Source organism: Saccopteryx bilineata, chromosome 1 (assembly GCF_036850765.1).
Source record: "Saccopteryx bilineata isolate mSacBil1 chromosome 1, mSacBil1_pri_phased_curated, whole genome shotgun sequence".
NCBI classification, from domain to species: domain Eukaryota; kingdom Metazoa; phylum Chordata; class Mammalia; order Chiroptera; family Emballonuridae; genus Saccopteryx; species Saccopteryx bilineata.
In genome coordinates this window covers 88,647,022-88,663,134 of record NC_089490.1, presented here as the reverse complement: position 1 = coordinate 88,663,134, position 16,113 = coordinate 88,647,022, and the positions used below count along the sequence as shown (strand labels likewise).

Sequence of the window (16,113 nt, the reverse complement as noted above, 5' to 3'; positions counted from 1 at the left end):
AGCCCAGTGTGTGGAAGTCCCGGGTTTGATCCCTGGTCAGGGCACACAGAAGCACCCATCTGCTTCTCCTCCCTTCCCCCTCTCCTTTCTCTCTATCTTTCCCTTCCCCTCCCACAGCCAAGGCTCCATTGGAGCAAAGTTGGCCCCGGCGCTGAGGATGGCTCCATAGCCTCCACCTCAGGTACAAGAATGGCTCCAGCCACAAAGGAGCAATGCCCCAGATGGGCACAGTGTCACCCCCTGGTGGGCATGCCGGGTGGATCCTGGTCAGGTGCATGCGGGAGTCTGACTGCCTCCCCGCTTCTAACTTCGGAAAAATACAAAAAAAAAAAAAAAAAGAATGAATGGGGTTAAAATATACCTTTAGTCTAGGCAGATGGACAAGCAGATCTATGACTAGAGAAGGCTATGCTCTGTGGAGTGTGATAAGGAAAGTATAGGGCACCTAATGGGTACCCTCAGTAGGCAAGTCAGGGAAGACTTCCTGGAGGTAATCGCTGAGTTGTTTTTTTTTCTTTTTTTTTCTTTTTTTTTATTTTTCTTTTTTTCATTTTTCTGAAGCTGGAAACGGGGAGAGACAGTCAGACAGACTCCCGCATGCGCCCGACCGGGATCCACCCGGCACGCCCACCATGGGGCCGAGGCTCTGCCCACCAGGGGGCAATAATCTGCCCATCCTGGGCGTCGCCATGTTGCGACCAGAGCCACTCTAGCGCCTGAGGCAGAGGCCACAGAGCCATCCCCAGCGCCCGGCCATCTTTGCTCCAATGGAGCCTTGGCTGCGGGAGGGGGAGAGAGAGACAGAGAGGAAAGTGCGGCGGAGGGGTGGAGAAGCAAATGGGCGCTTCTCCTGTGTGCCCTGGCTGGGAATCGAACCCGGGTCCTCCGCACGCTAGGCCGACGCTCTACCGCTGAGCCAACCGGCCAGAGCTGAGTTGTTTTTTTTAAAAAACTTCATTTATTTGGCCCTGGCCGGTTGGCTCAGCGGTAGAGCGTCGGCCTGGCGTGCGGGGGACCTGGGTTCGATTCCCGGACAGGGCACATAGGAGAAGCGCCCATTTGCTTCTTCTCCACTCCCCCTCCTTCCTCTCTGTCTCTCTCTTCCCCTCTCGCAACCAAGGCTCCATTGGAGCAAGGATGGCCCGGGCGCTGGGGATGGCTCCTTGGCCTCTGCCCCAGGCGCTGGAATGGCTCTGGTCGCGGCGCAGCGACGCCTCGGAGGGGCAGAGCATCGCCCCCTGGTGGGCAGAGCGTCATCCCTGGTGGGCGTGCCGGGTGGATCCCCGTCGGGCGCATGCGGGAGTCTGACTGTCTCTCCCCGTTTCCTTCAGAAAAATACAAAAAAAAAAAAATTCATTTATTCAATTTTTAGAGAGGAGAGAGAGAGGGAGAGAGAGAGAAAGAGAGAGAGAGAGAAGGGGGAGGAGCAGGAAGCATCAATTCCCATATGTGCCTTGACCAGGCAAGTCCAGGGTTTCGAACTGGCAACCTCAGTGTTCCAGGTCGACGCTTTATCCCACTGCGCCACCACAGGTCAGGCGATCACTGAGTTTTAAGGGTTCATCTTGACTAAGAAGCAGCTGAGGCCCTGGCTGGTTAGTTCAGTGGTAGAGCTTCGGCCAGGCATGTGGATGTCTCAGATTCAATTCCTGGTCAGGGCACACAGGAGAAGTGCCCATCTGCTTTTCCACCCTTCCCCTTCTCACTTCTCTCTTTCTTCCCCTCCTGCAGCCATGACTCAATTGGATCAAGTTGGCTGACCCCAGGCACTGAGAATGGCTCCATGACCTTTACCTAAGGCACTAAGAAGAGCTCAGATGGGCAGAGCATCGCCCCCTAGTGGGCTTTCTGGGTGGATCCAGGTTGGGGTACACGTGGAAGTCTATCTCTCTGCCTCCCCTCCTCTCACTGAATTAAAATTAAAAAAAAAGCAGCAGCAGCAGCCAAAGGATAGTCAAGTCTGAGGGAACAACAATAATGTTGGTGACTTTGACTTAGTTGGCTTTTTATACTTCTGAGAATCTAAAATGAATATCAGAAAGACTATTAATGAGTCACCATCCTAGAAGATTCCATGGATCAGACTATTATCAAAAAATTGTGGTCTTTTTCTGGTTCAATGGAAAACTCAAATTAGAAGGTTTGAAAAAATTGGAAGGTTTTAAAATAGGAAGGTTTTCTTACATAAATTCCTCAACTCACTAAGATTTTATTTCATTTCTAAAATAAAGAGTATGACACCATCTATCTGTGGTAGATGGTTAGTTACCAACCCATCATCCACTATCCCCTTTTTCTTTAGCAATGGAGCCAATTTTTGTTTAAGAAGGCAATGATCCCATTTAAAAAAAACCCTACATTTCCCAACCTTCTTTGAAGCTAATATCACCATATGACTAACATCTGGCCCTTGAAATAAAGTGGTAATGTTATATGGTACTTCTAGGGAGGTTATTAAAAAGGGAGGGGGTAACAGGGATTGACTACAAATGGGCATGAGGGATCTTTCTGATGTGATTGAAAAAGTTCTAAAACTAGACTGCAGTAATTGTTGCAAAAATACTATAAACTTACTAAAAAATATTGTACCCTTAAATGAGCAAATTTTATGGTAAGCTGTACCTCAATAAAACTTATAAAATAGTAATAATTATATAATTATAAAAGAAAATTCAAAGCCCTGGCCAGTTGGTTCAGCAGCAGAGTGTTGGCTCAGCAGGTGGATGTCTAGGGTTCGATTCCCAGTCAGGGCACAAAGGAGAAACACCCATCTGCTTCTCCACCCCCCCACCTCACTTTCTCTTTCTCTCTTTATTCTCCTCTCTTCTGCAGCCATGGCTCAATTGGAGCGAGTTGGCCCTGGGTGCTGAGGATGGCTCCATGGCCTCTGCCTCAGGCACTAAAGAAAAAAAAGAAAGGGCTCTGGTTGCAGCAGAGCAAGGGCCCTAGATGGGCAGATCATCGCTGCCTAGTGGGCTTGCCAGATGGATCCTGGTCGGATTGCATGCGAGAGTCTGTCTCTACCTCCCCTCCTCTCACTAAATTAAAAAAAAAAAGCATTTAAATGTTTTTTTAAATGATTTTAAGAGAGGAAGGAGAGGAGAGAGAGAGAGAGGGAGAGAGATGGGGGTAGAGAAAGAGAGAAGCATCAACTCATTCCACTTAGTTGTGCCACTGATTGCTTCTCATGTGTGCTCTGACCAGGGCTTGAACTGGCAACCTCAGAGTCAAGCCAGTACCCTCAGGATTGAGCTGGTGACCCCAGGATCAAGCCAGCAACCTTGGGATTGGCAACGCTGGGCTCCAGCTAGTGACCTTGGGATCAAACCAGTGACCTAAGTGCTCCAGGACAATGCTCTATCCATTGTGCCACTGGGCAGGACAAAATGATATCTTATTAAAAAGGGAGAAGGTGGCCCTGGCCGGTTGGCTCAGTGGTAGAACGTCGGCCTGGTGTGCAAAAGTCCCGGGTTCGATTCCCGGCCAGGGCACACAGGAGAAGCGCCCATCTGCTTCTCCACCCCTCCCCCTCTCCTTCTTCTCTGTCTCTCTCTTCCCCTCCCGCAGCCAAGGCTCCATTGGAGCAAAGATGGCCCAGGCGCTGGGGATGGCTCCTTGGCCTCTGCCCCAGGCGCTAGAGTGGCTCTGGTCGCAACAGAGCGACACCCGGAGGGGCAGAGCATCGCCCCCTGGTGGGCAGGGCGTCACCCCCTGGTGGGCGTGCTGGGTGGATCCCGGTCGAGAGCATGCGGGAGTCTGTCTGACTGTCTCTCCCCGTTTCCAGCTTCAGAAAAATAAAAAAATAAAAAAAATAAAAAAAAGGGGGGGGGAGAAGGTGTTGTAGCTGTGTTGTCATGTTCTAGCAATGAGGTATAGGTGGGGATTTCTGGAAATGCTCCTTAAAAGAGAATGGGGTTAAAATATACCATGCTAACACTAATCAAAAGAAAGCAGGGCCTGACTGGTGGTAGCGCTGTGGATAGAGCATAAACCTGGGACACTCAGGTCCCAGGTTCAGAACCCCAAGGTCACTGGCTTGAGCACAGGCTCACCAGCTGCAGCATAGGATCATGGACACGACCCCATGGTTGCTGGCTTGAAGCCCAAGGTCACCGGCCTGAGCAAGGGGTCACTGGTTCAGCTAGCCCCTGGGTCAAGGCACATATGAGAAGGCAATCAATGAACAACTAAGGTACCACAACAAAGAATTGATGCTACTCATCTCTCTCCCTTGCTGTCTGTCTGTCCTTCTCTCTCACTAAAAATAAATTAATTAAATTAAATTAAACTAAATTAAAAGAAGTGTTGGGAGATAAAATGTAGAGATTTGTCTAGAAAGTAGGACATAAATTCATAGATTCCAACAGGAAAATAAAGACAAGAAAATTAGAAAGTCAGTCCAGGAAGTCCAACAACTGAGTGTAATCCAGAAAAACAAAGCTAGAAAAATAAGGAGAAGGAAATTATTAAATAATAAGTAGTAATAAAAATTCTCAGAATTGGAGGACATTACTCTCCAGTATAAGCGGGTTCTCAAACCAAATAAAATGTATTAAGAAAAACACTGATACCAAGGCATATAATTGTGAAACTTCAGTCTTCAGGGATAAAGACAATATCCTAAAACGCTACTCAGGAAAAAAGTAATATACAACATTCAAGGCCATAGAAATCAGAATGGTATCAGACTTTTCAACAGTAAAACTAGAACTTAGGAAAAAAGTTTTTCGGTTTTTTTTTTAAGACTTTGTTTATTGATTTTATAGGAGCTGGATGAAGAGCAAGAAGTTTCATTTCCTAGTTGCTTCACTTTAGGTTCATTGATTGCTTATCATATGTGTCTTGACCAGGCAAGCCCAAGGTTGCAAACTGGTGACCTCAGTGCTCCAGTTCGATGTTTTATGCACTGTGCCACCACAGGTCAGGTGGGAAAAATGTTTTTTTTTTCAAAATTCTGTGGCAATTTGACTTTTCATTTAGAATTTCATTCCCAGCAAAACATTTGTCAAATATCAATGAAGAGCAAAGTCATTTTGGACATGTAAGGACTAAAAAAACTTCCCATGTACCTTTTCTTGGAGAACTCCTAGAAGATGTGCTCCAGCCAAATAAGAAAGTAAAATAAGAAAGAAAAAGACATGTGGCCTGAAAAACAGAGACTCCAACAAAGTAAAGTTGACAAAGAGAAGTCCTAGGATGATGCTGAATAAAATCCCAACATGGTAACTATGAGCAAACCTAGAGCACACCCATCTGGATTGGAGGAGGATAAGGACCTGAGAAGGAGAACTTCAAAATTAAAAAGAAGAAGAAATTAATAGAATGTATCCTCACTTTTAGAAAAAGCCACAACTTTTTCTTTTCTTTCTTTTTTTCAAGTGAGAGGAGGGGAGACAGTAAGACAGATTCCCACATGCATCCTGACTGAGATCTACCCGGCAACCCCCATCTTGCGCCAATGCTCAAATCAACTGAGCTATTTTTAGCCCCTGAGGCCCACACTTGGACCATCTGAGCCATCCTTAGCACCTGGGGATGACAATCCAACCAGTTGAGCCACTAGCTGCAGGAGGAGGAGAGGGGGAGAGAAGCAAATGGGTGCTTCTCCTATGTGCCTGACTGGGAATCAAACCAGGATTGTCTGCATGCCAGGCCAGCACTGTATCTGCTGAGCACTGTATCTGCTGAGCACAACTTTTTCTTAATCCTTTGGGGTCTGAGCCCCGGCTGGATAGCTCGGTTGGTTAGACCACCATCCTGAAGTGCAGAGGTCACTGGTTCAATCCCTGGTCAGGGCACATACAGGAACAGATTGATATGCCTCTCTCTCTCTTTCTCTCTCTCCCCCTTGCCCCCTCCTCCCTTCTCTAAAATCAATAAACATGTAAAAATTAAAAAGAAAAACAACCTTTGGAGTCTGCATCTGCTTGCAATGAAAAGAGTAAGCAGTAAACTGCATTTGTCCTTGTTACGACCACATAAGCTAATAGAATATATATACATATATATATATATGATACATTTGAGAATATGGAAAATAATGCTGCTTAGTATTTTATAGCTCTTAACAATCTGTAAAAAATGATCAACAGATAATGTCTTAGAAAGAAAAATATCAAGAAATATATATATATAAGTGTGTTATTTAGAATAATGGATATAAATTCCAGAGTTGAATACTGTAATTTCTGTAGAGTAGACTTCTGGCTGGCTGGCTATGGGCTACAGGACAGCAGAATTCAAGTGTGGTATTTAAGACCCCCTAATATCCCCACCTCACTACTTCTTCAGCTCTCCCTCGCTCCCTGCCCAGCCAGTCCCCATGGCAGGCTGATAGCTTCTAGGCCTACAAACGGGTTTGAGCAGCTCTCTGCCTAGAGTGCCAGCCATTCTTCCCCTCCACCTAGCAAAAAAAAGAACTGACCACTTTCTACTGTGTTTCCTTTTGAATTGTTCCCTTAGGACCTATGCAACTTGTAGCATGTCACCTATTTACATATATTTTTTTCTTCCCTAGATTACAGGAATTTTAACTTAGTTATTTCTTTGTACCCTTAGTGCCTGGCATAGAAGGTCTTTAGTCAACATATACTTGGCATGTATGTGCCTCCATTTCCTTTTCAGTACAACGGGAGTGATGTTATTTAATGGGATTTGATGAGATGTAAATAAAATTAAGTGGGCATGTTGTCTTTGTATGATGGCATGTCACCCATTCTATCCCACATCATTGACTGTGCCCTGCTCTCTCAGGTCACATGACACTCAGGCTTGACTAATCATAGCATTGCTTCTTCTTGAACACAGTGTTGGTCCAGACAGGATGGGTGAGGCCATGACCCAAGCAGAGCAATAAGAGACCTCAATGAGGTTTGGTGAATGGAGGCTGGGTAAGGGTACATCCTTTTAGGTGATGCACTATAAGAACATAGGCTTGTCTCTGGTCCTCTTTGTTTCTCTGAGAAAAGAGGCAGCTTGAAAAGCAAGCCAGCACTCAGAGAGCAAGAGGGTCAACAGAAAATATCCCTGAGCCCTTAGGTCTAACGTGCCTGCAGTCAACTTGTCCACAGGCTGCCTGGTGATTGAAGCCACTAGGCCCTCCTTCTTCTCAAGCTACTTTGAGCTGGTTTCCTGGTGCTTGCAACCAAAGAGCTGTTACTCATACAGTTCATAAAGTACAAATGCTTGGCATAAAGGAAGTACAAAATCATAGGTAGCTCTTTCTACTACCATTAATAATAAAAAAAATAAAATGAGAATTGAGTGACACATAAAAGGGAGTGAACTTTTATGTATTCTTTTCCATATATTAAGAATTCTTACATTGTTCACATTTCTACTTTTACCATGGTCTTATTCTAACAAACCTTAAAAGAAATGCAATCTCCCTCTGACGGATTCCTTTAGATTTCTTTCGAAGGAATTCCTCAGATGAGACTGCAGGACGGATGAACATGTGGTTTGCTTTTTTCCTTTCTGCTTCTCTTTGGTCTATAATCTTCACCTCCCTGTGGGAAATCACAAAGACATATAGGGAAAAAGACTCAAGAGTCAGCACAATCTTCTCTCTCCTATCTTCATATGTAAACAGGCAAATATTTACAAATTCACTCATTACATCTGTCAAGAGAAACTGACTGAACAGAGAGTTGATCACAAATCAGCAACCCAGACCTTGCTGTGTGCCAGAGGTCACATCAACCCTGGGGACAGAGAGGAATAAGGGTGGCCCATGAACTCAAGGAACACATCTTCAAATTAGAAAGGGGTGAGGAAATCCACAATATGAAGGAAAGTTGAAGCGTGAGCATTGAAGGCAAGCTGAATTTAAGTTGGGGCTCTGCCACTTGCAGAGTGACTTTGGGAAAATTACTTCACTTCTCTATGTCAGTATACACATCTCAACACGGTAATCATAGAACCTAGGGCATGGTGAGGACTGAGTTACCACAGGTCAGATGCTTAGCACCATGCCTAGTGCACAGGAAGTGCTCAATAAATGTTGGCTGCTGCTGCTGTCATTATATGAGGTTTTCAGTGGAATGTGCTTAAATAAGCTTGTGGCACACAACGGGAATACTGAATTGGTTAATATATCAGCTGATTATTCAAGGATGAGTGGACATTTACTGATGAAGAAGCATATTATGGATGTTCAAGGTAGACAAAACAGTAATAAATATATATTTGAGTGAAGTCCGATGCTGTCATATACTTCGCTGTTGTGGCAGGTAGGATAGATGTATGAAGACTGATATTTAAAAACTAGCATTGAACCAAACCAACAGTTATTTAATCAGTGGGGGGTCTTTTTCCAAGCCAAAGGAAAAAATTGTGTTGACATAACATTCTCACTTTTATGATCTTCTGCTACAACCTTTCTTAACTTTTTGGAGCCTGCCTCTGCTTGCAATAGAAAGACAAAAATAAGCAGCAAATTGTCCTTGTTATGATCACATTTTTCCAACAGAAAAACTTGGATGTAATTCTTTATAATGTTTTCTATATTGTCATTTCTTGAGCTGTTGCAGCTTGAACATGTCTTAGTCTCCTTTCCTCGAGTAAAAGCATCTTTATCTTGGATGATAGAATCATATGTTGAAACATTTCATAGAGTTTTCCAAAAAGCATTTTAAACTGTGGTTGCTTTGTCCCCAGACCAGTGTGAGGATCAGGGCTCTGAACTCACAAGAAATGAATTCTACTGTAGCAGCTGACCTGCTCCTCTACTATGTAGCTCCATCTGCACGTGCAAACTTGACTCTTCCTCCACTCAAAGCAGAGAACCCTGCACATGCAGCTGGTTAGACTGCCTTTTCTCAGGAGGTCTGCTCCATACCTCCCTAAATACAAATTTTCCAACTCCAAGTCCTTTTGCTGCTTTGGACCCTGCAGTTTTCATGGTATGGGCTCACATGTATTATCTCTACAGCTGCCATTCACTAAGCACTTCCTTTGAGCCAGGCACCAAGCTAGACATCTCCTTTCACTCACACAACTACTTCGGGAGTACTACTATAAATGTCTCTGTCATATAGATGGCATCCAAGCCTCACAGAGGCTAACTGATGGACCGAATTCACACAGAGAGTGAGACAGCTGTAACTGGAGGTTCGGTCGGTCCAACTTCAATGTCAGTTCTCTTAACTGTTGCGCTCTGTTAGGGAAATAAATGGTAACTGATGTCCCAAAAGGGTCCTAGCCCATCTACAAGTAATATGCCACATCGCCATTTGTCACCTTTTGTTTTTGGTATGTCCACCATTAAAAAAAACACTTATTTAAAATTTTATAACATATAATTTGTATATAAAAGTAAAGAAAGTAATATTATGAGCCCCATTTACCCATTCTCTAACTTCATCAGTTACCAACATAAGTAAGGTCAATCTTGACTCATCTGTTACTCTCTTTGTCCCCTCATCCCCACCTTAAATGGGTTATTTTTATTGATTAACTGATTTTAGAGAGAGAGGAAAGGAGAGAAGGAGAGAGACATTGATTTGTTGTTCTATTTATTTATGCATTTATTGGTTGATTCTTAAATGTGCCCTGATCAAGGATCAAACCCATAAACTTGATGTGTCAGGACAACGCTCTAACCAAATGAGCTTTCCAGCCAGGGCCTTAAGTGGGTTATTTTAAAGCAACTCTTAGACACCATGTCATTTCATCCATAAACACTTTATTATGTATCTCTTTAAAATATGACTCCTAAAAAAATAACATAACTATAAAACTACTATAATATCTTTTACAAAGGAACACACCAATAAAAGGAATTCCTAATGTCATTTAAAACCCAGTCAATATTCAAATAAAATTAAAAATTGTCTCTGTTATTATAGAGTTTACATTCTGATCACAAGAATACTTGTGTTTAAGATGTTACAGGGCTAACCCCCATTAAAGTTATTCTGATGGGCTGCCAACAGACAAGTGCTGGAACCCGGTTACATCCCTCAGGTCCCTCACATACCTGAGGAAGCTTTTCTGCAGTTCCTTCAGGTACTCATCAAAGTAATTCCATTCGCTCCAGTGGAGATGGTTCAACTGCTGGAGGCATTCTCTCCGCTTCTTCATGTTGTACCTAGTCAGGCTGATAATGTCAGCATAGGTCGGGCAGCACTCAGTGGCTTTCACGGTCAAGGAAAACCTCACAATGTTGGTAGGTACTGATTCTTAACATTATTAGTGCGATGTGCCTAGTGTGTGGGGTGGGGGATGGTGAGATAGCAGAGTGGGGAAACCATCTGCTTGTGGATGAGGTAATGCATATCTGAGCAGGAGATGACTCTCTGCTGTTTGACAATAGCCTGTTTTGGAAAGAGACTATTCTTTCCATGGCCAGACCACCCCTTATCTTTAAGAAGCCTGTCTTGTTTCCCGCTGATTCAAGGGCCGGGTGATGCTTTTTCAGACTGTCATCTAAAAGTCTGACTTTGGTATCAAAGTGCTGAATAGGAAGGCATTCCAACTTTTCTTGCCTTTAAGGCCCAAGGCCTCATCCCCTTGCTGATGTTTCTATGTTGAAATTTTTTCTCTGCCTCCCTCCATGCCCTCCACCCCTTCTGGATCAGTCAGAATCTCAGCCACACCCGCCACTTATTGTGGGAGTCCAGAAAAGACATAAGCTAACCTCTGTGTGCAACCTCTGTGCTTCAGGACGATGCTCCAACCAATCAAGCTATCTGGCCAGAGCAGGACAGCAGGTAAAAGTCCTACCTAGTTCATTATGAAAGCTCCTCCTCATGGGCAGCTATATGTAGATAGGTCCCATTCAATCACTTGTTACGTAGGCTCCATGCTAAGCCTTTACCTCTGTGCTTGTACTCTGCAAAGCAGTCCCATGAGGCAGGTACTGTTATTCCCCATAGATGAAAAAAAAATGAGGCTCAGAGAGAAGTTAGAATTTGTCTAAGATAACTGAGCTGGTAAGCAGTTGAGTTGGTTCCTGAGTCGTCTATTTGAGTCCATTTTCTTACCCCTTGTGGTAAACTGCTAAGACTCAGGACACCAACATATGTCAGACCTGTTTTCTTAAGATCTGAGCTTTATACCAAATCTTTAAGATAATAGTAGGGCCAGGAATTTGCTGATGTGTCCGGGGGAGGAGTGTATGTGAGAAAGGTGTTAGAAAAAAATACATACCCAGACACTGAAATTCCTGATCAGTACATACTCCAGGGTCAGTGAGCATCTGGGAGGCATTACTGAGTTGCAAAGAATGTTTGAGCATCTAGTTAGCCTATTCATTCTGGAATAAATTTTGTACAAAGGACCCTGTGTGCCCAGGGTCCCACACAGCCAGTTCATGAGGCAATTGTGGAACTGAAATGAACAAGATTCTGACCCTGACACTTATATCAATGACCACACTTGACAGGCACCCACCATGTGCCAGGCAGTATTGTAAAGGCTGGATGCCTCTCCTCGACCCTTGCTCCTGGGAAGAGGAAGCAGGGGCCTGGAGTAATGTGTACTCCACCTGTGAAGGGAAGGATATGGGATGGTCTTGGTCTCTTCCCTCCGGACTATCAACATGTCTTTGCCACGCTGCTGCAAAGTGACATAATTTAGGAGGAAATATACAATTAGAGGGCTCTTCCCATGAATGTTGAAGAGGTTTGAAGTCAGCTCAGGGCTTTTGCAGGCAGGGTGAGACTGAGAAGAAGAGAGAGAGAGAGAAAAAAAAAGATAGTATCATTCTTACAGCATGCATTAAGAAATGTAAAGGCACTCAAGTCCTTTTGAACTGGTAATTCCAATTTCAGGATGCTAGCCCAAGGAAGTTACCCCCTCTCCCAAATGGCTTAGGCACAAAGATGTTTACTGTAGAAATTATCATTATAACAAAAGACAGAATAATGTTCAAGAAGATATTAATATCCCCACCCCAAGGAATAGCATGCCACTATTAAAATGTTTATGAGAGGTGGTACTATAATATTGTTTCAGATATAATAGATTAAAATAATCTAGATGCAAAATTGAGTAGATAATATTAAATATTTTATATGAAATATAAATTAATTATGTGAAATAATTCTGTACAAAAAAATAGATAAAACTAGAAGCACAGTCACCAAAATACTAATAATTCATTCAGCACGTATTTTTGGGTGATTATTATGTATTCACTGTTCTAGGCACTGGAGATTCAGCTGAAAATAAGGCAAATTCCAGCCCTAGTGGAGCTTGCATTACAGTTGAGAGGAAAACAGTAAACAAATCAAGAAATAAAAGAATTCCATGATATTACGGAATAAGTGCTTCAGATCAAAGTAAAGCAGGACAAGGTGTAAAGGGTGGTGTGGTGGGAACCTGGAGGGGAGAGGAATCTTCCACGGGGTGGTCACGGAGGGCTGCCCTGAGGAGGAGAGATCCTGGCAGATCCTGAATGATCTGTGCAATGAGGACAGCAAATTCAAGAGACACTGAGGCAGACGAGAGCTTTCTGTAGCAGGGGGACAAAAACAAGGCTTGCGAGGCTCAAATGGGGAATAAATGATGAAGCTGAAGAGGGAGCGGGGGCTCTGAGCCCCAGGAAGGAAAAATCTTTTCTCAGTGTGATGGGAGCCACTGAAAAGTTCTGATCTGGGCACAACATAATCTGATTAATTTTTTCTAAGGATCTCTTTGACTGAAGTGTGAAGAAATGACTCCAGTGGGTATGAATGGACGTGAGAAGAACAGTTGGGAGGCCTCTGCAGTGGCTGGGGGAGCTGATGGGGTTAGGACTGGGTACTGGAAGAGGGTGAGAAGCGATCAATGTGCAATATATTATGAAAGCAGAACAGGATTTGCTGATGGACTCAATGTGGGCGTGAGAACGAGAGGAGGCAAGGATGACTCAAAAGGTTTAGGTGCAGTTGCTGAAGGGGGAAGACCTGGGAAGGGACAGGTTAGCAGAGTGGGAAAAGAAAGAGGTCTGATTGAGCCTAACCAGGAAGTGGTGCAGTGAATAGAGTGTTAGACTGGGACACGGAGGACCCAGGTTCAAAACCCCGAGGTCACCGGCTTGAGCACAGGCTCACTAGCTTGAGCGCAGGGTCACTGGCTTGAGTGTGGAATCATAGACACGACCCCATGGCCGCTGGCTTGAGCCCAAGGTCACTGGCTTGAGCAAGGGGTCAGTTGGTCTGCTGTAGCCCCCAGACAAGGCACATATGAGAAAGCAATCAATGAACAACTAAGGATCCACAACAAATAACTGATGCTTCTCATCTCCCTCCCTTCTTGTCTGTTTGTCCTTCTCTCTGTCTCTGTCACACAAAAAAAGAGGTCTGATTGAGATGTGTTGCATTTGAGATGCTAACAGACAGCTAAGAGGAAGTAGATCAGGAAAGAGCAGGCTGGGGCTGAGAGTGGTTTGCTTTCCATCCTTATATTCCTCTGCCTTTCCCCAAAAATGTCAATAATGATTATGTACTACTTTTGTATTAAAAAATATATATTTTATTTTGAAAAAGTGGTTAGAATTTAATCAAACAAAAAAATTCTGCCTTGAGAATAAAGGTTGCAACCGGACCTAACCACACTATTTTCTAATCCTACCCATTTTAATTGCGTAATGAGAGTTCTTCTATCTATAGCAGAGTCTCTCAACCTCAGTACTTTGACATTTTGGGTCAGATAATATTCTGATGTGGGAGATTCTCCTGTGCATTGTAGGATGTTTAGTGACATCCCTGATCTCCACTTGCTAGTGACAGTACTACTCCAACCCCAGCCTCCACAGTGACAGCCAGAAATGTCTCCAGACATGGCCAAAAGTCTCTGAGGGGGCAAAATCTCTCCCAGTTGAGAAGCACTATTCTACAGCAAGATCCCACTGTATCACAGAAGCTTGGGGTTAGTAGGGAACCTATCGATCATTTAAGTCTCATGATGCCTAAATCCCCATCTCCACATGTGGCCAGTCTGTGCTCACTGGTCTCCAATGGAATAAGGAAAACAAGGAAGAATACATTATGATATATCTGGCATAAAGTAAACTTATTCACTTTAAGGTCTCTCTTTTACCCTGAGATCGTCTTTTCTACACTTTTATATTGTAATGATCTTTCTTTAATGAAACGAAAGTGATGGCAGATAACAGGTATTTGGTTTTGATGAACTTATTTTTTAAAAAACTAAGTTTTTCAAAGTCTAGAAAAATCCAAACTGGATCTAGGATCTGCTCAGCTTATCAGAGAGTTGTTCTCCTGGTTGCCAGTAGCCATTCCCCTTTCCCAGCAGCCCGAGTCTTATGTGTCCGGTGAGTTTACCTGCCCTTTAATGCATTTGGGAGCAGTAATTCAGGGAGCTTTAAATCAAAAATAAAAATGAACCATAGGGTCTCATAGGATGTCATCTGGGTCCTGCTCCAATAGTGGAAAGGAAGGTCATTGAGCTAAAGCCTGCCAGACTTACATGCCTCTGCTGTGAGGAAACAGGGACACTGGAAGGTAGGCTTCTCCCTCGCTCCTCTAAGGGAGGGTTCAGTCTCTTCCAGCCCTGCTCCAGCCACTTATGACCTAACCTTGCCCAGAATGCTGGGGTTTGCCATGGAAGGCTGAAGGTGCCCAGGGCCGTCTACGACATGTGGACGAGCCTAGGGTATTTCTTCCAAGAAGCAGGTAAACTGATCTCATTTGCACAAGGGCCACTTAACTATGTCTAGCCTGAATAGTCAGGTTTTTTATTCTTCCCTCAAAGATCTCTGTTGTGGGTGTTGATAGTCCTATTTTCTGCTGCTTTGTTTAATATATAGTGTTTCCTGCCCTGGCCGGTTGGCTCAGCGGTAGAGCATCGGCCTAGCGTGCGGAGGACCCGGGTTCGATCCCGGCCAGGGCACACAGGAGAAGCGCCCATTTGCTTCTCCACCCCTCCGCCGTGCTTTCCTCTCTGTCTCTCTCATCCCCTCCCGCAGCCAAGGCTCCATTGGAGCAAAGATGGCCCGGGCGCTGGGGATGGCTCTGTGGCCTCTGCCCCAGGCGCTAGAGTGGCTCTGGTCGCAACATGGCGACGCCCAGGATGGGCAGAGCATCGCCCCTGGTGGGCAGAGCGTCGCCCCTGGTGGGAGTGCCGGGTGGATCCCGGTCGGGCGCATGCGGGAGTCTGTCTGACTGTCTCTCCCTGTTTCCAGCTTCAGAAAAATGAAAAAAATAAAATAAAATAAAATAAAAAAAAAAAAATATATATATATAGTGTTTCCTTTATTCCTCCTACCTCAATGCCCCACTCATATTTCAGGCTGGGACCTACTCCTAATTTAGAGCTCTCTTTCCCCCTTTTGCCAACTTCTATTATGAATCTACCTTTGCCACCCAGCTTAGTGTATCCCAAGGTTCTCTTTACCAAGCCACAGTCGCAGAGCTCCAGGGAAAAGCAACCTGGTCTCATCACTCCAGGCAGAGGAGAACAGAAACTCCATCTCCACACATGCTGCAGATGGCTTTTCCAGTCTACCTGAATCATTACCAGCTAGAAGCAGCGGTCACTGGGACTTGGACATGAGCTGCAAAGTATAGAATTGTGACAACAATTCCAGTGCCATGCAAAGTTTTCCTGGATGTGGACTTTTCCTGGATTCCTGCTCCTTGTGACAGTTCCTAACAGACTGAACTGGGGTTGGGTTGCATTTATCAGGGATTTGGAATGGTGTTGGGGCCAACTTGGACTTGGTGAACATGTTAAGGACACTACTCTTTTATGAATTCTTGCTGTATTGGCCAAGAGTTTGCTTAAAGGCTTTAATCACTGTAAAAAAAAAAATAGAGGACTGGATAAAGAAGATGTGGCACATATACACCATGGTATACTATTCAGCCATAAGAAATGATGACATCGGATCACTTACAACAAAATGGTGGGATCTTGATAACATTATACGGAGTGAAATAAGTAAATCAGAAAAAAACAAGAACTGCAGGATTCCATACATTGGTGGGACATAAAAACGAGACTAAGAGACATGGACAAGAGTGTGGTGGTTACGAGGGGCAGGGGGAGGGAAGGAGGGAGAGGGGGAGGGGCACAAAGAAAACTAGATAGAAGGTGACGGAGGACAATCTGACTTTGGGTGATGGGTATGCAACAGAATTGAATGACAAGATAACCTGGACATGT

General features: G+C 44.4%; 1 protein-coding gene across 1 annotated transcript in view; it reads right to left on the bottom strand.

Annotated features, from left to right (window-relative positions):
* The window catches only part of FAM227A (family with sequence similarity 227 member A), a 68,583-nt gene that overhangs the window by 10,404 nt on the left and 42,066 nt on the right, over window positions 1–16,113 (bottom strand). Inside the window, exons 14-16 of the mRNA XM_066253083.1 lie at window positions 11,507–11,664; window positions 9,980–10,132; window positions 7,368–7,508 (exon numbers count right to left, since the gene is read on the bottom strand). Of these exons, the coding sequence (XP_066109180.1) occupies window positions 7,368–7,508; window positions 9,980–10,132; window positions 11,507–11,664 (452 nt within the window). The remainder of the gene's footprint in view (window positions 1–7,367; window positions 7,509–9,979; window positions 10,133–11,506; window positions 11,665–16,113) is intronic.